The sequence below is a fragment of the Suillus bovinus genome (assembly GCF_016758785.1).
Source record: "Suillus bovinus strain UH-Sbo-P2 chromosome Unknown EDB93scaffold_102, whole genome shotgun sequence".
Taxonomy (NCBI): domain Eukaryota; kingdom Fungi; phylum Basidiomycota; class Agaricomycetes; order Boletales; family Suillaceae; genus Suillus; species Suillus bovinus.
Window position 1 is genome coordinate 185 of NW_024542158.1, and position 25,069 is coordinate 25,253.

General features: G+C 48.1%; 10 protein-coding genes across 10 annotated transcripts; 3 read left to right on the forward strand and 7 right to left on the reverse strand.

The window, feature by feature from the left end:
• Positions 1–575: 575 nt before the first annotated feature.
• EDB93DRAFT_1094746 (uncharacterized protein) lies at positions 576–2,319 on the reverse strand (the record flags this gene model as incomplete). Its single annotated transcript, XM_041446630.1, has 7 exons — positions 576–619; positions 657–920; positions 970–1,440; positions 1,493–1,868; positions 1,927–2,054; positions 2,108–2,123; positions 2,179–2,319. The coding sequence occupies 7 exons, from the start codon at positions 2,317–2,319 to the stop codon at positions 576–578; spliced, it is 1,440 nt and encodes a 479-aa protein (XP_041302171.1).
• A 93-nt stretch (positions 2,320–2,412) lies between these two features.
• Positions 2,413–4,584, forward strand: EDB93DRAFT_1179574 (alpha beta-hydrolase). Its single transcript, XM_041450614.1, has 5 exons — positions 2,413–2,747; positions 2,810–3,061; positions 3,114–3,240; positions 3,294–3,504; positions 3,562–4,584. The coding sequence occupies exons 1-5, from the start codon at positions 2,465–2,467 to the stop codon at positions 4,522–4,524; spliced, it is 1,836 nt and encodes a 611-aa protein (XP_041302172.1). The 5' UTR covers positions 2,413–2,464; the 3' UTR covers positions 4,525–4,584.
• EDB93DRAFT_1331993 (uncharacterized protein) lies at positions 4,585–7,624 on the reverse strand. The gene is made up of 2 exons (XM_041455231.1): positions 7,384–7,624; positions 4,585–7,331 (listed from the first exon to the last, which is right to left on the reverse strand). The coding sequence occupies exons 1-2, from the start codon at positions 7,518–7,520 to the stop codon at positions 4,838–4,840; spliced, it is 2,631 nt and encodes an 876-aa protein (XP_041302173.1). The 5' UTR covers positions 7,521–7,624; the 3' UTR covers positions 4,585–4,837.
• A 1,192-nt stretch (positions 7,625–8,816) lies between these two features.
• On the forward strand, positions 8,817–10,331 carry EDB93DRAFT_1094742 (quinone oxidoreductase putative; the record flags this gene model as incomplete). Its single annotated transcript, XM_041446629.1, has 9 exons — positions 8,817–8,918; positions 8,992–9,165; positions 9,231–9,336; positions 9,401–9,515; positions 9,610–9,848; positions 9,901–10,012; positions 10,064–10,133; positions 10,191–10,249; positions 10,304–10,331. The coding sequence occupies 9 exons, from the start codon at positions 8,817–8,819 to the stop codon at positions 10,329–10,331; spliced, it is 1,005 nt and encodes a 334-aa protein (XP_041302174.1).
• A 1,921-nt stretch (positions 10,332–12,252) lies between these two features.
• Positions 12,253–13,458, reverse strand: EDB93DRAFT_1255781 (ectomycorrhiza-regulated esterase; the record flags this gene model as incomplete). The annotated part of the gene is made up of 8 exons (XM_041453841.1): positions 12,253–12,357; positions 12,406–12,502; positions 12,551–12,749; positions 12,805–12,814; positions 12,864–13,089; positions 13,138–13,209; positions 13,258–13,277; positions 13,339–13,458. The coding sequence occupies 8 exons, from the start codon at positions 13,456–13,458 to the stop codon at positions 12,253–12,255; spliced, it is 849 nt and encodes a 282-aa protein (XP_041302175.1).
• A 467-nt stretch (positions 13,459–13,925) lies between these two features.
• On the reverse strand, positions 13,926–15,143 carry EDB93DRAFT_1094777 (ribosomal protein L1p/L10e family-domain-containing protein; the record flags this gene model as incomplete). Its single annotated transcript, XM_041446634.1, has 4 exons — positions 13,926–14,418; positions 14,476–14,574; positions 14,629–14,895; positions 14,944–15,143. 4 exons carry the CDS (start codon positions 15,141–15,143, stop codon positions 13,926–13,928), a joined length of 1,059 nt encoding a protein of 352 aa, XP_041302176.1.
• Positions 15,144–15,283: 140 nt separating this feature from the next.
• EDB93DRAFT_1094779 (pyridoxal phosphate-dependent transferase) lies at positions 15,284–17,049 on the reverse strand (the record flags this gene model as incomplete). The annotated part of the gene is made up of 9 exons (XM_041446635.1): positions 15,284–15,358; positions 15,408–15,566; positions 15,620–15,762; positions 15,810–15,854; positions 15,910–16,013; positions 16,066–16,124; positions 16,182–16,537; positions 16,604–16,849; positions 16,908–17,049. The coding sequence occupies 9 exons, from the start codon at positions 17,047–17,049 to the stop codon at positions 15,284–15,286; spliced, it is 1,329 nt and encodes a 442-aa protein (XP_041302177.1).
• A 1,768-nt stretch (positions 17,050–18,817) lies between these two features.
• Positions 18,818–20,186, reverse strand: EDB93DRAFT_74961 (thioredoxin-like protein). The gene is made up of 5 exons (XM_041457329.1): positions 20,066–20,186; positions 19,661–20,014; positions 19,404–19,606; positions 19,124–19,353; positions 18,818–19,043 (listed from the first exon to the last, which is right to left on the reverse strand). The coding sequence occupies exons 1-4, from the start codon at positions 20,095–20,097 to the stop codon at positions 19,133–19,135; spliced, it is 810 nt and encodes a 269-aa protein (XP_041302178.1). The 5' UTR covers positions 20,098–20,186; the 3' UTR covers positions 18,818–19,043; positions 19,124–19,132.
• A 1,332-nt stretch (positions 20,187–21,518) lies between these two features.
• Positions 21,519–23,773, reverse strand: EDB93DRAFT_1255784 (uncharacterized protein; the record flags this gene model as incomplete). Its single annotated transcript, XM_041453842.1, has 4 exons — positions 21,519–21,878; positions 21,931–22,029; positions 22,080–23,611; positions 23,698–23,773. 4 exons carry the CDS (start codon positions 23,771–23,773, stop codon positions 21,519–21,521), a joined length of 2,067 nt encoding a protein of 688 aa, XP_041302179.1.
• Positions 23,774–23,902: 129 nt separating this feature from the next.
• Positions 23,903–25,038, forward strand: EDB93DRAFT_74983 (ribosomal protein L5 domain-containing protein). The gene is made up of 2 exons (XM_041457331.1): positions 23,903–23,978; positions 24,033–25,038. Exon 2 carries the CDS (start codon positions 24,033–24,035, stop codon positions 24,924–24,926), a length of 894 nt encoding a protein of 297 aa, XP_041302180.1. The 5' UTR covers positions 23,903–23,978; the 3' UTR covers positions 24,927–25,038.
• The last annotated feature ends 31 nt before the right edge of the window (positions 25,039–25,069 follow it).

Genomic DNA, 25,069 nt, shown 5'->3' on the forward strand with positions numbered 1-25,069 from the left:
TGTTGCGCTTCTACTGAGTATACCCATGATCATCAGTAATATATCCCGTATCTGAATTCTTGTCCCTTACAAATTTCTTTCCCGTCTCATCCTTCCAATATGTATCCTCACTTGAGCGAGCCTATATTTCAGTTTATGCGACGGACGTACTAGGCCGACCACACCCACGTGACAGCGTATTCAGTCCTGTTCATCGTCTCCTAAGATAGGGTGCAGTGAGGTTGAGCAAAGGGATGCTAGTAAACTCGTTTATGGGCTAAATTGCAGACATGAGCTTATGTCTAGGCCTTGAGCTCTAAGAACATTGAGACTCTGGCTAGAAGACAAACTCGAAAGAGCCGTCGTCCAAACTCTTCTCGCAGCCGTAGAAGTAGTCATACCTTTTACATACCATGGTCGGTTCTATCATTGTCGTTGCGATAAGTTCCCTGGTTATGAAAGCCTTGAAAGGTGATCATTGGGAATCTTCTCAATAAACACTACTGAAGTGAGAAACACTTGCATTCGCGTGCTGCGGAAATGATACATATGTAGACTGACTCTGGTCACATAAGTGCAAGAATGTGGGGGGTGAATCAGTCTAACTCCAACACCGTTCCACGCTGTACACTTCCCCAACCTGATGGAAAGTCAGCGAATGAGTCCCCTAATTCCACAGAAATACTTGCCTACAAGCCGCCAATGCTTCTCGATACGTCTCGAAAGTGCGACCTTCTCTCCAACCTCAGTACATGCGGGTGAAGTCAATTGAATCTTCGCGAGATCTCCTTTCACGCTCAACACCCGCCCACCAGTCGAAGTCGAACCAATGTTAATCAGCAGGAGCTCGTTCTTGGCAAGTTTCGAGACTTTTGTTTGTTTCTTGTCTTCTGTACGAACACCAAGCAGACGACGGAGAAGGAACAAGCTGATTTCAAGTTCTAGATTCTCTTTAGAACGTGATATTATATCGAAACTAAGGATGCTTACCAGTATAGACTTTCGGGAGCTTCCCGACCGCACCCAGCACTTGACCGACGAGACGATCTGCTCTGCACAGTGTAGGATCAATCTTGGTCCCAACACCAATCAGCCCTCCCGGAACTGCAAACTGCAAGTGATTGTTCTCGGCGTGCAGAGAGACGATCCTGCTGAAAATGGGCTTGCAGCGATTCCGACCCTGAGTATCTTTCGTTACAATTCCTGGGCGAATCTCGACTTCTTGTCCTAGCCGTAGGACGCCTGTGAGGATAGAACCACCGGCGACACCTCCTTTGAGCTCATCGACCTCGGCACCAGGCTTGTTGACGTCGAAGGAACGAATAACAATGAGACGGGGATCGGAAGTAAAGTCCCGGACTGGGATAGGTATACGCTTTACGATGTATTCGTTGACAGCGTCGATGTTGTATTTCAGTTGGGCAGATATAGGAACGATGGGTGACGACTCGGCCACCGTGCCTGTTATGAGCATGAGTACAACATTCAAGATTGCATGCCAGGGAGGATGCACCTTTGACGAATGCAGCGATTGATTTTTGGTGCTCAAGAGCTTGAGCTTCCTTGATCAAGTCGACCTTGTTCTGCAAAATAATGATGTTTTCCAGTTTCATGATTTCAACCGCAGCCAAGTGCTCCGATGTCTGCGGCTGAGGGCATGTTTCGTTTCCTGCGATCAGAAGAAGAGCAGCGTCCATGACCGCGGCACCGTTGAGCATGGTAGCCATCAGAATATCGTGACCGGGACAGTCCACGAAGGAAACATGGCGAATGAGTTTCATCCTGTGACCACATCCTGGGCGTTCGCAGGGAGGATTATCTTCCTTGTCTGAGCGGTAAGATCGATAGCAACCTGGGCGGGGGCATGCCTCGTTCTCGCACTTGTAGATCTACGATGATTGTCCTCGAGATTAACAATAGATCAGATCCAAATGAGAAGGAACACACTTTTGCATTTGCATAACCCAGCTTAATCGTGATGTTACGGACGAGCTCATTTTTGAATCGTACAGTCATGACGCCTGATATGGCCTTCACAACTGTTGATTTTCCGTGTGCGACATGACCGATCGTTCCTGCAAAGACAGATGAATGGCTAAATTATGTGAAGTCGCAGAATTCTGCATACCCAAGTTGATTGTAGCCTGAAAGGATCGCGTTCGATAAGTTGCTTCAGATGAAGGAAAGCTGCTTGCGCACCTGTTTTGATATTACTTCAGGCGAAAGTGGCGTCAGCTTCGTGATATCTATGTCAATCTTTGGGATATCTTCCAGTTGTTCCTCTTCTTCATCAGAGTCTGATTCTTCGTGGTGTTTTTGTAAAGTTTCTTCGTCCGACATTTTGTGTGATCAAGGTAGGAGGTCGGCGCTTTTCAGCTGTGACTCGAAAAAGTCCCAAATCTGAATAATAGGGTGGATCATGCAATCCTAATCGAGCAACACTACTAGTACTCACAACTTTCATGTATGTTTCTCCAACGAAATCATGAACAACGTCCACTTCCCAGTTCAAGTTGTTGTTTTATTTCGACGTCTCGTCAATGTCATGACTTCCTTTTCATTATCTAGCCAGTACCTCATATCGAAGGTCAGAGCCGAAGATGCCCCCAATCACACACCCAAAGTTCACACCACTTCCAATAACATTTGGTGGAACCCGTGGTATCTGACTAAGTGGGACTGGCTTCGTGTAGGGTCACTTGTGGATAGTGTTTCGGAGCAACCAACCAAGCGCCTTGCTCCAAAGTTTCCTCATTGGACCTCGGAAGGCAAGTCACTACTTTTGGCGTCCACCAGCATCCACCAGACTCATGCAGTCGTCCATAAACAGGCCGATGCTTCTTCAAGGACGATACCAAATCATCGCCTTTAAATTTATCTCCTTCTAATTCCCAAGTTCCATCTGAACCTCATACCGCTGCTCTTGGCACGTTCACTATCAAGTCCGGTTTGCCGCGGGGGAATTTACCACCTCAAGGACCATCCGAAGGTGAATCCAATGACACCATTCATCTCTTACTGCGAAATCCAGCACTGTATGATCCGATAAGAGCCCCTAGGTTTCCGATTGTCCTCTGCCACGGTTAGTTTATCTTAACCGGTTCAATTAGAATGAATCACACAATGATCCATAGGGCTATACGGTTTCGATGTGCGAGGTCCTGCTGCATTTCCAAGTCTCCGAATGCACTACTGGGCCAACGTTCTCAACATTCTCAAAAAGAAGGTCGGAGCAGACGTTATTGTCACAGCGGTACCCGCGTATGGTCATCGAATTTAGTACTAGGCCGTTTCTTATTTTTTTTTCTACTTAGAACGGGTTCTATAGCATCAAGGGCAGAAAACCTTGATCGGTTGCTCCAGGATAAAGCTAGAGGACGAGGTGTCAATCTCATGGCTCATTCCATGGGAGGTCTTGATTGCCGCCACCTCATTACACACGTGCAGCCAAATGACTATACCCCATTATCGCTGACAACAATCAGTACTCCCCATAGAGGAAGCCCCTTTATGGACTGGTGTGCGGTAAGTTCCAAAGTTTTGTTCTCGTTTTGCAGTGCATTCACTTTGCTTGACGCTAAGGCAAATATCGGCCTCGGAAGACGACCCCAAAAAGAAGTATTCAAGAAAACGACTGAGATTCAGGAGCAGCCTATGTCGGAAAAAGGGACGACTACTGAGAAGCGCGAGACTTCATTCTCCTTGTCACTGGCTTCTTTCCCATCTTCTTTCACAACGCTCTTGCTGTCCATCCTAGACTCGCCTGCATATGCCAACTTGACATCGTCCTACCTCAACGACGTGTTCAATCCCGCCACCCCCGATGATCCACGTGTCAAGTACTTCAGTGTCACTGGACGTACCGCCGACATGAGCATATGGCACCCGCTTTGTCTCCCAAAGATGGTGCTCGATGAGTTGGAACGAGATGCGAAGGAACGCATTGAGCGCCAACACGCCGACTCAGGGGACATGACGTGGGAGCAGGACGACCAGTGGGGGAACGACGGTCTCGTGACCGTGCAGAGTGCAAGGTGGGGTGAATTTCTCGGGATAATGGAGGGCTGCGATCACTGGGAGATCAGAGGTGCCCGGGGACTGGAATTCAATGTTGACATGTCATCTGTGCCCTTGACGAGCATAGCGGGTCGCGTCAGCGCAGATGGGTGGGCGTTCGGCGACTGGTCGAAGTTTATTCGGGCGTGGAAGAAGCAGGAGAAGGGGTCGTCTGGTGGGTATGAGTTTGCTGGTGCTGGTGGATCTTCGATGTCGTCATCGGACCCGAGAGTCTCCCGAGGGGCCAGGGAAGAGATGGATAAGGAGGGCGAAAGTGACCCTGTTGTGAAAGCGTCAACGGATAAACTCTCGGCCGTGTTCGATTGGATCATCGATCAGGTCCCATCGACGAGCAAGTCTCCTCCCCCTGGAGACACTTCAGAGAAGCAGAAGGCCAAGAAGTCGGTCAAGCATGAGCTGGCCTCTAAATTGGATCTGGAGAGATTTTATGTTGCGTTATCCCGGAAGCTGTATGATGAGGGGTTGTAAATCCATATTTAATGTAGTTTATTCCATTCTATTAAAGACGCAACTATGCAAATTTGCCGCGCAAGTTGACCTAGCAGTTGCACTAAAGGTAGGACTCTTTCGCTAATCCTCAAATATAGTGACATTCCGATCACCTAGCGTGCGGAGATTCCATTGCTATTCTACGTTAAGGCATATGCATGAAAGACGAAACAAAACAATAAAAAAATCAATCGACGACAGTGAGCGGCAACGACAAAAACGTCAGGGTGCGCAGAACGGACGAAGACGGTAAGGTAGTAGGAGCAAAAGAAGATAAACAAGTGTGATAATCTTACAACATACTCATCAAGCCGGCATCATTTCTGATCAAACCCGTCTTTGTCTCCACCTCCAGGAAGTACTCCAGTGCTCTCCTGGCCTTCCTCTCCATCTCCTCTGCGTTCTTGACTTCTTTGCTTCTCTCTTCCATTGCGGCTCTGAAGCGCTCCCTGAGGTCCCAAGATGCTAGGCGCAAAACCTTGCGCGTTTCCTTGCTGACACGGCAAGCATGGGCATTAACGAATAGTTCGTTCTCAGTTGCGTTCTCGTCAATGGCAATCAGGGATGTACGAATGCGACGACCAATTGTGCGTGGAATGGTGTGGGGTAACTCAAGGACAAAGTAGGCAGTTGCACCGATAACGAAAGCGCCCAGAACGGGAGCCGCCCATTTCCTTGCAGTCTCATTTCCGAACAGCTCAGAAATGCGCACTATACCATCGATAATGCCTCTGCTACCAAATGTCTGACCGCCAACCATTGTTAGCGCACCGACGCCGACGGAGACGACGCTAAGTGCAGTAGTAGGGCTGGTCTCATCCTCCACTTCCTTCTTGTCATCGGAAAAGTGAAGCCAGAGCCGGTGGAAGTCAAAGATGTCGAAGGCAGACGTTTCTAGCATGTCTGAGCGCTGAGAGAGGCCAATGCCAAGATTGTGCACCCCTCCAGCCACGACAGCGGTGGCTGTTGCGGAGGAACGGCGGACTCCCCTCCTGCCTGAGCGCAATGAGAACATGGCTTCGGGCATAAATACCCTTTGCGACTTCTCTACTCCTTCAGGAAGATTAGCGTCGCCAAGCTCGCCGATCTTCTTCACCCCTGCAGATGTAGTGACGCGCGCTTCATCTTCAGCTAACTTCACAGCCACATCCAAGCTTGCCAACAAAGTCTTCTTTACATCTCTGGCATAATCCCAAATACGAAGGAATCCAGGGAAAGCTGGCAGGGAAATAGTGGCATGATCAACGCCAGGCAGGCCTTGCCCGACGCGCTCGATAGCAGCGGAAAGAATGGTCTTTGTTCTGGCACTCGTCTTCTCTGCCCCCAATTCCTCCACAGACTCCAGATTTTCTTCCAGTAATTCCTGGTTGTCCTTCATCTTCTCAAGAACTGGCTTCACACGCATCAAATCGTCTTTAACGCGGTCAAGGTCAGATTGGGCAACGATGGCATTTGCGCCAACCAAAAGATCAATATCGGATAGAAGGTTGGAGAGGTAAGTCGCGACAGGCTGGAGCTTCGACTTGGAACGTTTGACGAGAACGAACGAACGCAGGGAGGATTCCAGGTCGTCAAATGCCGGATTGGCCGTGTACGGTCGGAGAGCAGCGGCAGAATCAACGAAGTGAACAAGGTCTTCAGCGTCCTCGTACGTCCTAGGGCTCAGCTGCTTGATTTGTTCCAGCACCAGCCTCTTGCACTTCTCCTTGTTTTTGATGTGCTCGAACTTGTTCACGACAATGAAAAGGTATGCCTTCTCGTTGCTAGCGTTTGATAGGAATTCTTTGGAGGACAAGGTGAAGTGATTTTCGGCGGAAACGACAAAGACAATGACGTCAATCTCCTCCTGACGAGTGAAGAGAGCCGTTGTCTTCAAACTATCGCGATTGAGACCGGGTGCATCAATTAGGGATATGTCAACAACCCCGCTATTGAACAATGATTCAGATGGTGCCCGGCTGTCAGAAAGGTACATTTTCAAGACCGGCTGAACGCCCTCATTGTCTGTGACAATCGTCTCCAAATCTGAAAGTGAAACGCGAGTGAAGGTCGACTCATCCGCGATGTCATACACCACACCCTCCTTGATGATATGAACTTCCTCCTTGCCATTATTCTCAGCAGCATCGTGCACTTCGCAAAAGGCAGTTGTGCAGGGCTGCTGGTCAATTGGCATTACCTCACGCCTAAGAAGGGCGTTGACAAACGTAGATTTTCCAGAATTAAGGTCGCCGGTGACAAGAACTTTTGACGAAGTGTCCTCCACACGAAGGCGGAGTTTATCCATATGATTGACAGAAGCACCGATACGTTCGTCCAATAAACTGGCAATAGAACCTTTTTCGAGGTGTGATACGAGAGCGGCAGGGGATGTGGTGGAGCCATGAGGTCCGAGCTTGAGGTCCAGACGAAGGATATTAAAATCTCCATTTTGAGACGACAGCATTAACTTCTCTCCCTCGCAGGTGTCCCGTTCACCCTGACTCGTGCCTTCATCCACAGGTTTGACATCAGTGCCTTCCAGGGCGTCAGAAATTGACGCAAGTGTGACAGCTCGGGCCAAGCCCTCTCGCACAGGAGTATAAAGGACTTCTGTTTGGTTGTTCGGATCATCTGCGAACGAAAGCGAACGGCGAATAGAGCGACGAGGTTTCGTCCTCGATAGCGATGAAGGCTCTGTGGAGGGCTGTTCATGTAGAGTAGGGTACCTTACTACCCACTCCTCCTTATTGAACCGACGCAGTTCCCCGAGAATGGACTTGGAAGAATCAAGGGCCTGGATCAGACTGGTTGACGCATCAGAAAAACATAAAAAGTGAGAAAAGATTTCAAACAAACCGATCCTTTTGTTCAATGTAGGCTTCTTGAACATCCTCCACCTTTAAATGCTTCTCACCGCCATGATTCGAAAGCAAAGGCTCCTTCGCCAGCGATGAAGATGACCGATTTGGGGCGGAAAAGTAAGATTGCGCCATTGCAATAAATGGCCTTTGCGCCTCCAAACTACTTGAAACGTCGAGCACAAGCGAGACAGGTGAGTTGTGCAGTGTGAATGAATTCGACGCCTGTTGCCAATATCAATGATGATGTATGTTTGGTCAGCCGCTGCGCTTACTCAGCCGTCCGGTTCTCCCCGACTTCCAAACTAGGACTCGACGTCTACTGCAAGCGCCTCGTATTGTAGGCTACAACATCTGTTACTTAACGAGCACGGCGACTTCAATGCGTGTTAGCAGCGAGCTTGGTCGATACTAACCAATACGGCGACAGTGTCTTGGCTTTGTTTCGCAACCTTGGCTCAACGAAACTCGATACTGAACGAAAATATGGTCCAAGGGAATTCGCAAAATTTGTCTGTGAGCAATCTACAATCCATGCAATCTTATGTTGACAATACCTTGTGCTGACTTATTCGCCTGTACTGTAGGCTTTACTCATGGTCTTGTTTGAATCTGGTCAGGAATTTGAATTTACCTGTTTTGCAATCAAACCATGAGGCAGAGTCGTGCGCAATGCATTTGCAGTGCTGACCTATCCCATTAGTTTTATTACTCTCCGGCCGACGTTCGACTTGTGCGGGGAGGCTTACCACTCTCTCGGTTATGGATGATAATGGGCTTAGTCGAGGACGGGTGCTTAATGAAGTTGATCATGCCAAGAGATAACCATTCATTTCCGTATACTCAGGCATCGTGTGGTAGGCACATGTTGACATGAGAATTTGGCGTTCATGAACATCTAGGACTAATTGTCGGCAGAACAGTGAACCTTCTATGCTATCGGATGAGCATCTTCTTCGACATGATCCAGGCCCTGTGGTTCCCCTACGGATTACTATTCTTGTTCCCCCTCTATCGCATGCCCTCCTCGTGATCCCCCAGTGGCGAGCATTTATAGGACAGTCTAGCTGATGCTCCTACACAGTCGGGAAGCAAGGAAGGACGGTGACTGCAATCCGGTTTCAAATCTGACTCTCACGTACTTACCATCGATCTCAGTTTGTGATCGTTTACGATCATACCCGGACCGCCGACTACATGATCGTTGCTTCGAGAGCGGTGACCTTTGAAAGTCACTCTTCCCTGCGATGTCTGCGGGGCATTCTTTCCAGAGACAGCTGGGTAGTCGCTGAATTTTCGTGGTATAAAATCTCCTATAATTAGTTATTCCTATTTGAAATATTTACTTGATGAAACATTCACACGCGCAAACCCAAAACAACCATCGTCCGAACCATCATGATGACTTCCAGCGCTACTGTGACGTCCAAGATGCGTGCCATTTTAATCAAAGACGGGTACGGTCCCATCGAGAACCTCTACATTGGGGGGACAGATAAGCCAGTTCCAACGAAGGGACAGGTTTTGGTAAAGGTCCGTGCCTTTCTAAGGTTCATCTTTTGGATCTACGAAATTGATCTAGTCCGGTGTGGAATATCCGTGATAGATTGTCGCATTCGGCGTTAATCGCATGGACCATTATCAGCGTCAAGGTGGCTACCCGACTCCCCCTGGCGCTTCCTCCATTCTCGGTGTGGAGTTCTCTGGACGTGTGACTGAACTCGGGGAAGGAGTTACAAGATGGGCCGTTGGGGATGAAGTATTTGGTCTTGTGGGCGGCGTTAGTCGATTGCCCAAGTCAAAGTGTAGAACATACACTGACTAAAAATGTCACGGCTATCTCAGGGAGCTTATGCGGAGTTCGTAAACTGTGATGAAGGACTCTTGTTGAAGAAGCCCGGTCACTTATCTTGGGTGGAGGCAGCCAGCATACCAGAAAACTATATTACAGGTCAGTGCAGCAGATCAGCCAAGTAAGCGATCTTCGGTTCTGACTCCTTTGGGATCATTCTTAGCTTATCAAGCTCTTGTAAAGTACGGGGAAGTCAAGAAGGGCGATCATGTACTTGTCCACGCAGGCGCTTCTGGTGTAGGCATTGCGGCTATTCAAATAGCAAGGGAATATGGAGCGTTAGTGTTCCGCACCGGTGTTCAGTATCCCGGTCCTCGTTACTTCGAGGCTGTTCTGCACGTTCTTGCTGACCACGTATCACGCCGTTGACAGGGCAACTGTCACTGCAACGGCGTCTACCACAGAAAAACTCGATTGGCTGCGCTCGATCCCTAACGGGGCGACACATACTGTCAATTACAAAACTGAAGACTTTGCCGCGGAGGTCAAGAAAACGACTAACGGCAAGGGTGTCAATGTCGTCATAGATTTCGTTGGACAAAGTCATTGGAACAAGAATGTAGAATCCCTCGCTATTGACGGGAGGATGACGATATTGGCTACTTTGAGTGGTAGGCATTTGTTATGTTTTGACTTGGAAGCTGTGACTAAATGGTCGGTTAGGGAGCGAAGTCTCTAATGTTAACCTTGGCCCGATCCTTTACAAACGTCTCCGCATTCAAGGTTCCACGTTGCGTTCCCGTAGTACAGAGTATCAGACCGAGCTCATCGCAAGGTACTGTCATGATGTGATTCCGTTTCAGGCTACTTATCTTATTAGCTTAAGTTTCCGTGATATAGTCGATAAGGTAACTGGTGCCAACGGAGGTGGCCCGATACGGACCTACATCCACAAAGTGAGTATGATCTTCTTCTCTTCTGGTGCCGTCGGACACGGACGTACGATTCCGCAGGTGTATCCTTGGACAGAGATCCAAAGTGCTCATCATGAGATGTACGACAATAAGAATAGGTGAGCACTCTGTCTCCGTCAGAAGATCTAGCGGTGGCCGAGACTTTGTTCCAGCGGGAAGATCATCGTCGAAGTTCAATAGAAAGTGTACTATCCGATACCGGTGTTCGTCGTGTTCTAAGAATCTTACAATTGTTGGTTTGATTTGAGAGCTTGTATTTATGGATAGTGACATCAAACTGTAAAATTGGAGGTGTTCGCTTACTACAAACAATGATTGAGCCCCAAATCCAGCCGATCATAGGAATAGTCAATTTTCAAGGGTCAAATCTAGTGTGTGTAGCAATGTTCGCTGCCTCTTCATTGCCATTGGACATGAATTCCTCGGGACCTCGGTATCGAGTTGTGTTACGCTGCCAAGGTTTGAGGGAGATTCAAAGAAGGGTATATTCAGTGGGACTTCATGACTCACTGTATGATACTACACTGATTTAGCCAAACAATTATTTTCATATCTAGGAAGTGCCTTGGGAGCGTACGTCAGTCACTATCACACTGGATTTGACCAAGGACGTTCGGATCCAAACAACGTCGGCAATCATAAGTGTACCACAGCCTATGCCACGTGCCGAGTGCTGCGGGGAAAATTCATAGAACGTGAATGACAAGTGAAGGGGGGATTCTAAACGACGTTCTGTACAGCATCGGAGGTAAGAAGCGCGTGAGAGCAAGGGGGCGGGAGATGCCGAACTACGTACACAGCGGATCTCAGCCTCTTGGTAAAAATGCTACCCTTAGATCTGAGCGCCAATATTAATAAGCTCCACGAGCATGGCTGATCAGTGCCTTCACAAGTCATGGCGTATCCGTGAGAGTACCCCCTTCCTTTATTCTCGATCGGGCTTGTCACGGTGTCGGTCCCGGTAATCCAGATCTCTCAATTCAATACAGCAAAAGGCGATGAGCCTCCTACCTATAAAGACCCTTCAATGTCACTCACTACCACCAGAACTCTCTCCTTCGAGTAACGCGTCATGAGCACCCAATACAACTCCAACAACACTTCACAAGCTGCTTATGCTTCATCCAAGTCGTACTCGAGCAATCCAAGCTCGCAATCACCTTCGAGTCATCCAGACTCGCGTGGTCAATCGCACCCGCAGTCGTCACAATACTCGTCGCAGCGCACTACCATCCGTGCTGGTGCTAGCACAGTCGTACCAGTGTTCTTCTGAGGACACGCCACATCATTAGCTCTCTATGAGCACGTTCCCATTTTTCTCGACAACCCCCATAATCATACACCACCATCATCATCATCATAATTTGATCACCACACCACGACCTCTCAGACTCCCCACCGCATGCGCTGGGATGTATTGCCGCATAATCACAATTTAATATGTGCAAAAGAAGATTTGCAGGGAAGGAACAGGAGGGAGGGAAGATCATTCAAATTTCATGCTGGGTCAGGACCGTACTTTGATTCACCAGAGATCTTACCATGTATTTGGCATTTGGCTTGCTATTCGATTACAGTAGTACTAGTAATTAGTAATTGCTGCAGTTAATTTGATTGTACTCAGCGGGACATTGCACTTGCGGTGGCGGCTGATGCTGAACCTTGGCGCTAGCGCTAAGCTTGCACGAATATAGTATCATCAAAGACGAGGATGCTCAGCCTTGGCCGGGGAACGCTCTCCCAGCACGTCGAGTGGCGGCCGATCAAGATCGTATGTTTCGTTATATTGGAAAATCCATGTTTGTGGAGGGCGGCCTTTAAGAGTGATTGCCGATCAGCAACCTGTGCTTTGTCAGGCAAGTTTGGCTAAAGTGTTGTACTGCGCATCGTGGTGCAACCATCATCCTGGATGATCAATGATGGCAGATGGGCCTACAACTTTCTATTGTTATTCACCGGTGGGCGAAACAACACAGCTAACAATGTGAACTGGATCATTACGGATCAACTAACGAGTAAGAACGTGACGATCCGGGCAACTCGGTCACTGAATACAATAACGTGTATTCAATTAGTAGGCGCAAGGGCCACACGCTTGCAGTCACAGTTTGCCGCGTACGCCTGTCATAAATATGCCTGTTTTCAAGCGTCTTTGGTTAAGGGCATCCCACCACTCCAGGATGCAGTCTACAACCTCGTCTTGGCGCTAAGTATATCGTTAGCAGTAGCTACGACCATAAAAATCAATATTCACATTTGTAAAATTATGATCTGCCTCGTCTATTAAATGAAGGTTGTGAGTGCCAGGCGTTCTGGCACCGAGTGCTCGAGAGTAAAGAACCGCGTCATATCTGATGCAATGAGTTATTTTCCCTTGTCATCAATTAGTAAACACTCACGCAGGAACTGTCTTATCATGGAGACCATGCATCGTCAGAACATCGACTTGAGCAGGAAATTTGTCCCAAACGATTGCAGTATTCCACTGAGAGAACGTCACTAGATCTTCTGGATAAACCCTTTCCACGACCGTTTGTCGAGCGACTGTTAAAGTTCGCTCGTAGTAACCTTTGGCATCCCACTGCCCTTTATAAATCTCTAGAAATTAGGTTCAGGTGACCAACCGTCTGTACTTCAAAACCCTTGAGCGTACTGTGAATTCGCTAATCATTGTTTCAGTCACTTTGGAGTATGCATGAGCTTATTTCTCACATCCATTCGGTAACGGCCTGACACATTGACCATGGCACGAGCACGTTGTCCTTCCTCAGAAGTGCACATCCAATAAATCCCAACCACAGAACCACGAGAATGCCCCACTACCACATCAATCTCGTACCCATACGTACTGCGGAGGTAAGAAACCACCACCACGAGGTCCTCGACGTCTCTCCCAATTCCACTTTGTGTCCGTTTGCCCCCACTTTCGTGATTGCCGCTGCTCTATATAAATGAGGGTTGACGCCAAGACGAGCGGTAGACGGACCGAAAATCAAATCTGAACGAATCCATCGGGAAACGTTGTGCGAGACGTTTCTGGAATAAGTAGTCTTTATGACTGGAGCGAGATTAGAAGACAGAATATGCAGGAGTTGGAGGAACGCACCCCAAGGACCCATGAAGAATCTGAAACATACGGTGTATCAAGTGATTTTGTAAAGGATCGGAATGATAGTCGGCATCATACCATGGCAATCTTTCTGCCCTGCGTGGGCTCTTCGGGTACTAGTTGTTCCAGGATCCCGACCAGCTCGCAATCATCTTGGGAATGCGGTATACGCAGTTTTGTAGACTTCCTAGTGGCCATTATAGGTGTGAAGGATAAAGCAAGATACACAGCGGATAGTGCACTAACCGGTTCCGATCAGAAAACGGCATTGACTGAAAAGGAAGGTAGTTGTGACGGAACAGAATAATTGGCCGAACTAAAATTACATTTGGGGGTAAAAGATCAACTACCCTACTAGTAGATTTACGTGGGCTTAAATACTGAAGGGCAAAACAAGGGAGCAAATTAAATGAGAGGAAATTGGCTGCCAAGCGACGTTGGCTTTTTGACGAGCGTTACAGTAGTGTTCACCCGATAGCACTCGTAAGTACATAGCTGAGTAACAAATGGGTGACGCTAGGGAAATACAAACGATGGCATTTCGACAGCATCCCCAGAGCAAAGGAATACGGATTCAGAGGTGTCTGAACAAGCTCGCAAACCATCAATGGTGCAACACCAGCGATACATATCTGCTCAATGACATACTACCCAGAAACAGGTAATCACGGTCGACCTGGCTTTTTGCCAATAAGGGCTCCCTTCGCACTCTTTGCTGGACCACCTTTTACAATCTTCACTTTCTTCTTCTCCGCTGCTTCAGTGCTCCGTTTTTGTTTCACCTCCTTCGGTGTAACCGACTTCGTAACAATCTCGTTCAGGGGTTTCTTCGTGCCCTTGCTCTTACCCTTGCTGACTGGCACTTCCGGCACATCTTCCTCCGAATCCATATCTATGTCGTTGGAATCAGAGTCTTCATCTGACTTACTCTCCTCAGGTGCGTCCTTGGATTGGATCATACCATCCCACCGTCCACCAGTAGCACTCCCGAGTTCGCATGTCCATATCGGTAGACTGATACTTGAATTCGTCTTGATGTGAAGACTTTGAATGTTATCCCAGTTACCCTTTATATTGTTCACGATGGCGGGGAGAGATATTTTCATGTTGTCGAGGATTTTTTCTGGCGTGTGTGATAGCAGACCGATCTTAACAGACCTAACAACCATCGCTGCATTAGACTCGCATTCAGGAGGCAGATAAAAACAGACGCACGTGCACGTCCCTCTGTTCTGATGCATGTAGCTCGACTCGATGGCTCGTTCTAATTCACCCTTGAGGTCTTTACGCGTCAAGCAGACCGGGATTGGCTGTCTGCAAGATAAATTCGGATATGCTCGCGATAGAGGTAGTCTCGAGCAATCTTACTTTTTTGCATCAAACCACTTCTTTCCCAACAAGGTCGGCAGTAAAGGAATGACGCGCTCGTCTGCTAGGAACATCCCATTCTCTTTCAGCAGCATTCGCCTGGCTTCGTAGGACTTGAATTTGCCCTTGAGTTTTGTTATCCCGACGACCCTTGATATGAATTTGATTTTATGAGACTCGAGAAGGTCTTTGTACTCTCGCTGAGGATCTTTGGTGATGAGACAGACGGACGTAACTCGTGGATCGATGAGAGCATGCTTGAGTGGGCTTGGGAATGTCACAATTGTACATCCGTTGAAGAGCAGTAAAACGTACATTTTGAATGGTTTGATCTTGTGTTCGGGGTGCATCCGCTTCACTGTGATTTGTAGCCATACATGTTGCTCGTTGGATGGTAAAAGTTCGGTTTCCTCCTGGTCTTTTTGTTTTTTTAGGGCATATGCGTGCAGTGCGTGTACGGCTCGCGTGCACTGTTTCACGGAAACATGGGAGTCGATTAATTCTGTTTTCGCCATGGTATGCGCCCTCTTCAAAAGTCAAAACCTAATAGTTTTCGTTCCGCTATTCATGGCTTAGTCAGCACGGATATCTTCTTGGCACCAAGTCTTGTTCATCTCTTTCTTGTAAGGAATAGTTTCATACACCAAGCGAGTATCTACTGCTTTGCAAACTTCACTGCTTTCTGACATGCATCCTTCAGAGCATCGGCGAGAACTTCGAAGTCTGAAATCTGAATTTTTTTGGTAAGAATTAAAAAAGATATTGATTCGAACTCTCACCTCGTTCCATATCTGCACGCTACACCTTGTCCACCATTTTCCATTGTGGTAATATTGAACAGCACACACGTTCCAATCAAGTAACAACGTAGTCATCAGCAATTTGTGAATTTCACTCGAAAATTTAATGTCGCCAGGAATCGGCAGTTCCACGTTGACCTGACCAAGCAACATGAAGTGAAAAAAAGAAACAAAAAACTGCATTAACGCACCATGTTCAGAGTCAAGTCACCATCGGGATCCATAACGTTGGTTCCTAGGAGACTTGCCAGATACTTTCCACCTGCGATTGCGAGATTGTGGGTATATGCGTTGATCTTGTTCTCGCCGCCGAGCCACTGTCTGAAATCCAAGGCTAGTCGCAAGTAAAAATAATGGTTCTGATAACAAAATCGCACTAACCTGCACTCACGCTCAGGAATGGAACATAATCTATGGTCCCCGTCCCTAGCAATTGATAAGACATGAGTACTCAAATTATAGTTTCTCGGAGAGAACTCACATTCAAAAAGATTTTCAAAACTTTGTGAACCATTATAAAACTCGTCTTGAGGTGAGCAATAATTGCGTGGAGTAGGTATAGGAGCTTTGATGACATGTTGGTTTCTAGTTCATTGTATATCAATTGATATAATACTTCTGGAAGGTTAGAACATACCGTTTTGGCACATAAAGGACTGCACAACTTCTCTTTGCAAAGAGCCATTTGTGACAAGTCTGTTCAGCTCAGCTAATCAAGAACACAATACCACAAGTCAGAATTGATGGACTAACCGAGATCCAAAAGTCAGGTTTCGCCTCTGACAAGTTGATATCTAATTCCTGGCCAATTGAATGCGCGGCATCTACCACTGACCAAACACCTGCATCCCTGCAAATGGCCACCATTTCTTTCCAAGGAAGACGCACACCGGGGTTGGCCACGATGGCGTCTATTATGGCGACAACCTTGCGAGTCTGTTGGAGGTCGCTCTTTTCCGAAGTCACTCGGCGAATATGTTCTCGCCAGTTTTTCAGTATATTTGCGTGTGTGGTAGGGAACTGAAGATTGAATGTGGATACTTCTGGGTATGGTGGGATATCTCCTAGATATCTAATCGCTCGGGACACGGCATTATAAGTTGTGGTCGCTGTTTTATGGGGAAACAAAATAACATTAAGTGGGGGAACCTTCCGTATAGTGGTTCTTGACTTACTCCCAATGATGATATCCCCTTCATGCCACTCAAAGTTGCGGAGTACCGTGTTTATGCCATGTAATGTATTATTCACCAAAACGCACTCGTCGGTATCTGCCCCAATGAGCTTGGCCACTCGAGTACGAGCCTCGATCCAGTGGTGAATGCGCTCGATGCGCAAGAATTTGTCTGGGTTAGCTTCGATGTGGGCGCTGAGTTTATCGCATGCGACTCTGACTGGCATGGGTAATGAACCATACGAACCTTCGATGCAGTGGCCTTGAATCAATGTACAATATTGATATCGTTTGGTAGAACTTACCATGGTTAAAGTTCACGTAAGATGGGTCAAACTCGAATAGCTTATGCATAGCGTGCCCAAATGCAGGCGGAGCCTGTTTATCGAGCTCTACATTGGATATTAATGTGCTAGGAGCTGACTCGGAGGACACTGAGGTTGTCATGTCAGTCATGGTATAGATAAGGCGCAGGGCAGTATGCAGCCACAGTCCGATTCCAGGAGATATGCCGTGGGAGCGTGAGGTTCGAACGGTGATCAGTTGACCACACATCGGGGGTTTCAACATTTTACCTCTTGCAAGATTTCCATCAAAAACAGATCTGGACCTGGCTAGAGCATTCCAGACCTAGCCTAGAGCGTTCCAGTGCACTTTTCGGATGTAATTTCACTGGCAGCAAAAGGTGGTAAAATGTCAGTTTCCCAGCTGTGCCACTGTCAACCAGACTGGTGCACCCACCAGAGCTATATCACCACAAGCCAATGGCCCAACCACGAGCCAAGTAACTCTTGGCAGGCCATTCAGTACTTAACATCGGGGATCACGTGCTCGTGCTAAGAACGCGAATGAATAACGGCATACAGATTGATGCGGCAGAAACAAACAGAACAATGCAGACTCGGAAGCGTGCCTAACTGTGCAGCATTCATATACAACGCGAAGACCAAATAACAGGCAAACCAGTGGCAGTAGTATGGAAAACAACACGAGTACAGGTGACATGATGCCTAAGCGGTTGGGACCAACTTGAAGTTAGGACAACGAGGGGATGAAAGCGACAATAACGAGGTAAACGGAGAAGCGATTGCCAGGCAAGCCGTAGAAGAGTTAAATTCTGTGAGCGTTTGCCTTGACATGAGCACAACGCTAAACACGACAGGAAACAAAACCTTACAACATTGATAAGCTTCGAGCAAGAGGCATATTAGGATTCCTTTTCTTGGTCCGTTTGGCGGCTGTTCTTCTATAGAACGCAACGACCTCGGCAAGAGTCTTGTGTTCAACCTGCCATTTCAAAAATACAAAGGCTGCGCGCTATTGTCGAATCTGACTGAGCTCAAAGGGGTTGTTGAGGCTCCGTTGGTCCTCCTTTCTTCTTGCCAGGTCACATAGGTGGGGAATCCTGTAAAATCAGTGAGCACTGCCATGCCCTGTGCTGGATTGCTAGTAGCGGCGTCGGTGTTCATAGCAGGTAGCAGGTGCCCTCCCACCGCCGGAACGATGTGCTGCTGGGTGCTGGCTTGCATCTCATAGTAACACCTAAATTTCAAGCGAGTTAAGGATGAAACCCGCATAATATTCATGTAAACCGCAGGCACAAGGCTGGCATGGCTTGTACCACTGACGTCAGGTCAAGTCAGGACTCAGAGCCCTTCCCTTGGTCAGACTAGCCATATGGATAAAGGCTTCGAGCAAAATGACAAGTAGAGGCTTGCACACCTTGTGCGCAGTGCGCATCTGCTTCCGAGTCAGTGTTTGCAACTGCCAGCAGCCACACAGTTCCTTTCGACCTGCTCCTTCTGTTTGAGGTATACGCTTGCAGCCCGTGCACAGGTCGTGCACACTAGTCCTCACCCCAACATTGGACATGTTGGAATCCGAACGATCTGAGATAGACAAATTGAGGCTCGGGAGGATGAACCAGTGGGAACGCAAGGGCGACGGGTAAGCAATGCTGTGACGTTGGTTCATGCTCATCTATAATAAAATCCTTATCGGTCAACTGAAGAAGTTATCATGCTGTGGTAGGCTGTTATTGAGCACAGTCGCCAGAAATGGATGAGACTGATTGTGGCCGAATTGGTATGGACCACGACCCAGTCTTGACTGACGCCATGTGGGCGGCGGCCGTTAATCAGGATACATGAGGGCGTCGCTGTATATAATCGAGCTTTGGAACCCATACATCATGGATGTGGCCTTGTGGCGTAGAGAACGAAGGGAAGAGTGAGCGAGAAGCTATGGGGAAGCGGATGGCGAACCATAGGAAGCATATGGACCTGGTCCTCGTTTCTTACGTGTATGCAGACATAATCCGGATGTGTAAATAGATCTGATCCCGCGGTCGGGTTAGCTACTTACATGATGTGCGACATCTGTTTATCTCCCGCATATCGATTCTGTCCCTACACTAATCTGGCCTGACTCTTTTCCCATTTCTGCAGTGGATGGAAGCCAACGAAAGGCAGATCAGCAAGCACGAAGCAAAAGAGGGTAGATGCTAAAATTTGGTACTTACGGTTGCAAACTACAAGTCAAATTCGAATTCTGAGTCCGAGTCGTCTTTCCCGTTTTGCGCCCGTATATTTTTGGGTGCTCGAGCATTGGTACTTGTGGCAGCAGACCGCATACGAGAAGACATATCATCATCCTCTTCCTCAGAGTCGTCGCCATCGGGCGCTCGTCGTTCGCCGAGTGGCCCGCGGGGAAGATCCAAAGCGCCACATAGAATCAGAAGTGCCTCGAGTTCTGCAATGATTCTCAAGGCTAACAAACAATGATATCATGAATGAGCTTGCCTTCAAGCTGTCTTTCACGATCAGCACCCCATGCAATCAGTTGATTCCGTATCTCCCCCTTGCGGTATACAATCAACATGGGAATTCGAGAATCTGGAAGGTCCGCAATGCATTTGTTGCCCACGATTGACACGAATTTTGAGTACGGATATCGACTTGCTAGAGTGTGTATATGCCCAGAAGTTCTATCGCTGTGAGGAATTCTAGAGGTTTACTCGAATGAATGCATGAGCTGCCAGAAACAGAGGAGAACTGACCCATCCTTGTACAAGAAACAGATCACGCCGGTGCCTTTCTCTTCTTCATCACCTTCTTCATCGATCTTACTAGCCTCAGTGACCTCCCTGGTATAATCATCGCGTCCGATTGGATAGACTCTCCCAAAGCGGGCGCGTTTCTGCTGCAGTCGTTCCTGAGCTAATCGCTGCCTCCGATATGAATTGATATGGCGGTCTAGATCGTCGTCAGTGATCTCTTCGCCCAATTCTTTGAGCTCCTCTGGAGTGAGATCATCGAGCACGTCTTGTAGCTTTGGAGAGCTCGGAGGTGAAGGGGTAGGGGGAGTAGTTTCTTTAGGAGGGATGATGCCATACTTGCGGAGGGCATCGTTGCTGGACACATATATAGGGAAGTGTAGAGGAAGGAGATGACATTTTGCTCACAATTCCGTATCTTCGTTGGGATTAACAGCCATGATGGAGAGACTTATACGCGAGTACTTGAGTTCCGCAGAAAGGTCGGGGTCGTCCGTCCGTCCGCGCCGGTCCCGTATTCGGAAAGTTCCGCTAATGCCCTGTCTGTTTGTCTTTTACTTATTTAAAGTTATTACGATGTTCCATTGCTCGTTCATCACAGGGAAAAAGACGAGCGGCAATCACTACTGTTAAGTAGTAGCCATGCTGATCTCCCAGACCTATTTGTTCAGCCATCCCGATCCAATATTGTGCTGCATTCCTAGCCAGCCTCCCCCCAAGCACTGCCTATTTGTGTAATTACACTGATCCATCGATGTTTATCTGACTTCCACATATGAGCCGTCCTGTTTACAACCATTGTCGTACGAGACATGTCAAACCGTTGTTCGCCAAGTTCTAAGCGAACTCATCTTCATCCTCGACAGTCATAGCGCGCCTGTTCTTATTAAGTGACCCCATTCGGTCTGCGACTTCTGATCATATCTCGTCGTTGCTGAAGCTTCCTATGGTCTGCCCTGTTCATTGTAAGAAACCTGTTGATCTGCCGTGCTTGTACTCATACGCGTCCCAGTCGCTCCCAGTCGCTCACACTTGCGACATCGCCACGAGCATTCTGGAGATGTTGATGATATCTAATATCCACGCTATCGGTGGCACTTGCCATGCTCTCTGAGTATTGGCTCGTGAAGTTGTCCACCGACGCTCCGTTGCCTCCTTGGACTCTTTGCAAGTCCATACTTCTCGACGTTTTGACGCATTGGCGGTGTGATAACCAGATCTTCTGCACGTGCTATGGTGTCAGGAAACGAGGATGATGTTGCTCGCAAACTGAATATCGTCTGGCCGCACACTTCATCTTAGGTGTTACACGTTGGGCTATCTGCCAATACACAATGTAATCCATCCAGCCATCGCGCCTGTCATCGGCCGATTTCAGAAATCAGCTAACCGATCGTGAATTTCCGCAGTTAAACAAACATCCCCTACGTCATGCTATTAAAACTTTGGACTTGGAGCTCGCAATGCAAAACAAGAATATCACTGATGATGTATATGTAAGTGAGTCAATCCGAAGTACTAGAGCACTAGAATAGTTTGAGAGTGAATACCAACCATGGATCCATAATACACAGGGTAAACGAGCGGCATGAGAAGAGGGACAGATGCATTCTGCGACAGGGCAATGGTATGAGTGGAGGAGAATAATGAAGCGGAAAGTGAACGAGAGGTATGACATTCCAGTTGTCTTGAGTGGTAAGGTATGCGGTAAAAGAGGAACCCCGATATGCAAAGAAATCTGAACGACACGGCTAAGAGAGGAATGAAGATGACATATACAAATGTGGATGAGAAAGGGAAAGTGAAAAGTGAAAACATGGGGCAATGAGGAGAACGAACAAATGATTCGAAGTCGTCGCAATCACATAACAACGCACTTGCAGCACCCAGCGCCTGTGTCTTCATCGTCGTGAGGTACTTGCTTTGGTGGCTCCAGGTCAGTGGATGGCCGCGTAACGTTGATGGTCGGAATGTCTGTACGTCGGTAGTGCGAGAATGGTGCCGGAGAGTCAGGAGGACGTGGGGTCGTTTTCCGACGGGCTGGACGGATGGGTCTCTCTGGTTCTTCGGTGAGGGGTGCCAGTGTTGGAGGTGGGCTATCAGGCATCGGTGCTGTTGTCTCCTGATTCGTGTTTGGTAGGTTGCCGAATTCATCCATTGGTATCTCCTCTCCCCGAGGCGCGCGATACTTGGAGTAATCGTAGCCAAAAGTGCCAGGCGCCTGATACAGACATAATCAATTGGTCGGATACGAAAATTGGAGATGCACTTACTGGAGCAACAGGATTGGGAGGTTTTGGACGAGGGCTGCCATCTGCTTGCTCGTACTGACCATCAAGACCTTTCTTGCGCGCTACAACCGGTAATACTACCTGAAAATCGATCAGCGAAATAATTAATATAACTATTCTTATCTTATCACCTCGTCCCAGGTACCCGACTTCTGAACTGGTTGGGTCCACGTGGGTATGGCGTCAACCATACCATCTCCTTCGGGAGTTGGGTACGAAGCAACCGAACCGCGATTGTCATCCTTCCGTTGTGCAGCTAAAGATGGTGTCTTCGCTTTCGTCTTGGACCTCTTCGGTGTTGAAGGCGACACCGGTCTATTCGTGCGACGTTTGTTACTCGGCGGACGATCAGGCGATTGACTCTGTGATGGTGAAAATGACCGCCGGCGGGGACTTGTGATGGAGTCAGGAGGAGATGGAATCAGGGTTTCGGAACTGCGTGTCGTTTCAATGGATGTATTGGCTCTAAGAGGTTCCGAGGCTGTACGTGCAACGGGTATCCGAGTAGGTGGAATCTCGGTATTAAGAGTGGGGTGAGCTTCGCTACGGGCATTCTCCGTAGAGAACGTGACTAGACCAGGCGTAGACACACTGAATGGAGGATGAATGGTGACGTCTTCTGTACCGTCGTGCGCGTTATAGAAATCCTCCTGGTCAGTGTCATGATCACCATCGATATCCGTCGGTGGGCTCTCGTCCAGTACCATATCCGCCTCCTTTGCTCTCTCTTCATCCAAATACAAACTCTGTCTTTCACGTAGGCCAGAAGCACTATCAGCTCTCTTCCGTCTACGGCTGTACTCCAAAGCGGCAGAGAAGTCACGATGTGCAAGATGGTGCGTGCTGGACTTTGTGTCGTGTCCGAAGTTGGCAATACGCAACATCTCCATGCGTTTACCTACACGCAATTCCCCGACGCCACCGTTTCTATGCACGTCTCCTCTGTACCAATGTTCAAATGGGCGCTCTTCTGATTCATTAGAAGGCCGCGGAGGCGCAAAGGCAGCATCATGGTGAGACTTTTTGGATAGAATAGAGGAGCTGATAGAACTCGCCCCAAATGGAGCAGGCTCATTCATGATATTTGATCTCTGATGCCGAATAGTGGCATTTGACAAAGTGGGATCAGTCTCGCCGATAATCCAGAGATCAGGAGACGTATCAGGAGTAGGTGTCTGGTGGGAAAGGACGTCATTGCGGCTTTCTGTACGAGTAGCGATACTTTGGTCATGACTGGAAATACTTGTGGTTCTCCCCCGCGCGGCCATCGGTATTCGGGTGGGTTTCACGTCAGAGGTACGGGGGGAAGTAGGACGAGAAGAATCTGGGGTGGGTAGAGCGTGTCCGTTCGCGTAGCCGTTAAGTTGAGAAGAAGGATCGTACAAGTATGGTTGAGAAACTGTGCGGGCGCGTGTAGATGGAGGATTGTGTGAGGAAGTGCCGTTGGCACGGGATGCTTCTGAGGGACTTCTTGATTGTTGCAAGCTTGGTCTGGGTATAGCACTAAATTTCTTGTATTCTGGAGAATGAAGTGAACTTGGAGCCTGATCTCGCAGAGTATGGCCAGAAATTGAAGGAGCGTTCGACCTTGGTGCGTCGTCCGTAGAAGAAAAAGATGCCACTGATAGGCGTTTAGCAAGGATACGACTTTCGCTTTCTAGTCCTGAAAAAAAATTGGAAGAGAAGACGGGACCGTCAGAATCTGACGCCTGAAGCTTCTGGACAGGAACGTTATGGTACTATACGTACTTTTACGAAGAGTTGGCACAATTGTATCGTCCCATAATGTTGGGAGAGCTGGATGTGCTGTTTCAGTCAAAGCCATTAAGTGAACAATTAAATGAAAAAAAAATATAAAGTCAACCGTCGACGTCGTCAACAACGTTGACACTGCGAATGAATTAGCACTGGTGGTGAGGCTGAACGTTAACCCGAGGAAGAAGTATAAAAATAATTCATAAAATAAATATTCCCATACTTGGTCCGCCGCTTTGCTTCTGGAATCCTCACTTCGACTCTCGCGTCCCTCAGTTCGTTTTCCGGGTTTCTAACATCTAACCTACTCTCACAAACATAATTTTTAGATGAGCGCAGCAGCAGTTCGCGTCTCTCACAGTGCGCAGGCAGTCCGTCCTTTCAGGAAGCCTCCCAAAATTCGCAAATTCCTCAAGTACGACGAGAATGGTCTACCAGTGCCGCACGTCAGGAATCTCATCGTGCGCGACATCCACCCATGCCGTCTCATGGATCACTACCACACGACTCTTCAAGACAACTTGATGTACATGACTTACAATCACGAGTCTGGCACACCACCATCACCACGTCAAATCCGTCTCACTTACGACCCAAATGATCCATACACTAAAAACCGTTATAACCCTCCTGTCGGTGGCTCCCAGGCAGGCAAAAAGCCGGCACCTCCGACCACTTCTGAGAATGTCGTCCGTTTGGAAAAAATAGTCATTCATTCCATGCTCAAGGAAGCACTTGCCAACCGGAGTAATTTACTTGGTCTCATCGCCGCGTTTCGTGCAATGTCGGGGGAAACTGAGGGCGGCGGAGGTCGTCCTTCGAGCAGCGGAGTGCAGATCGTGAAGGGGAAGAAGAATGTTGGTGGATGGATGCGCCCTGGTGTTCCTGTTGGTGCAAAGGTCGAGTTGAAGGGACCCAAGATGTACGACTTTTTGAGTACCCTGGTGGAGTTTGTGCTTCCAAGGATTCGAGAGTTCCCAGGCATAGTCATGCCTCCCGCATCGTCAACAATGAAATCTCCGAGCGGTGTGGCTGGTGTCGTTTCATTTGGCTTGCCGCCAGAGGCTATGGGCTACTTCCCTCAAATTGAGGTCAACTTAGACTCGTACCCGAAGTCTTATGGTATGCACATACACTTTGTGACCAATGCAGTGGGCCTCGGTGCCCAAAATCGTGCAAGGGCATTGGTCTCGGGTTTCCAGATACCCTTTGCTCGCAAGTAGATTACTTGTATGTCCATTACCTTACCTCGACTTTTAATTCGCTCACAATTCACATTCAGATTACATTGTTAATCAAGGTATTTGTTCTCTGCATGCCATCATTAGTGAGGGATATATGGTATGTGTGAATGAGAGTACTGTGT

What these genes read in the sequence shown, in the direction of transcription:
- EDB93DRAFT_1179574 (XM_041450614.1), top strand. Translation starts at nt 2,465, where the DNA reads ATGAACAACGTCCACTTCCCAGTTCAAGTTGTTGTTTTATTTCGACGT. An exon ending in TCCGATTGTCCTCTGCCACG is followed by an intron (nt 3,062 to 3,113) that starts GTTAGTTTATCT and finishes AATGATCCATAG; the next exon opens with GGCTATACGGTTTCGATGTG. An exon ending in ATTGTCACAGCGGTACCCGC is followed by an intron (nt 3,241 to 3,293) that starts GTATGGTCATCG and finishes TTTTCTACTTAG; the next exon opens with AACGGGTTCTATAGCATCAA.
- EDB93DRAFT_1331993 (XM_041455231.1), bottom strand. Translation starts at nt 7,520, where the DNA reads ATGGCGCAATCTTACTTTTCCGCCCCAAATCGGTCATCTTCATCGCTG. An exon ending in TACATTGAACAAAAGGATCG is followed by an intron (nt 7,332 to 7,383) that starts GTTTGTTTGAAA and finishes TGCGTCAACCAG; the next exon opens with TCTGATCCAGGCCCTTGATT.
- EDB93DRAFT_74961 (XM_041457329.1), bottom strand. Translation starts at nt 20,097, where the DNA reads ATGGCTGTTAATCCCAACGAAGATACGGAATT. An exon ending in CCCAACGAAGATACGGAATT is followed by an intron (nt 20,015 to 20,065) that starts GTGAGCAAAATG and finishes ATATGTGTCCAG; the next exon opens with CAACGATGCCCTCCGCAAGT. An exon ending in TCGTGAAAGACAGCTTGAAG is followed by an intron (nt 19,354 to 19,403) that starts GCAAGCTCATTC and finishes GAATCATTGCAG; the next exon opens with AACTCGAGGCACTTCTGATT.
- EDB93DRAFT_74983 (XM_041457331.1), top strand. Translation starts at nt 24,033, where the DNA reads ATGAGCGCAGCAGCAGTTCGCGTCTCTCACAGTGCGCAGGCAGTCCGT.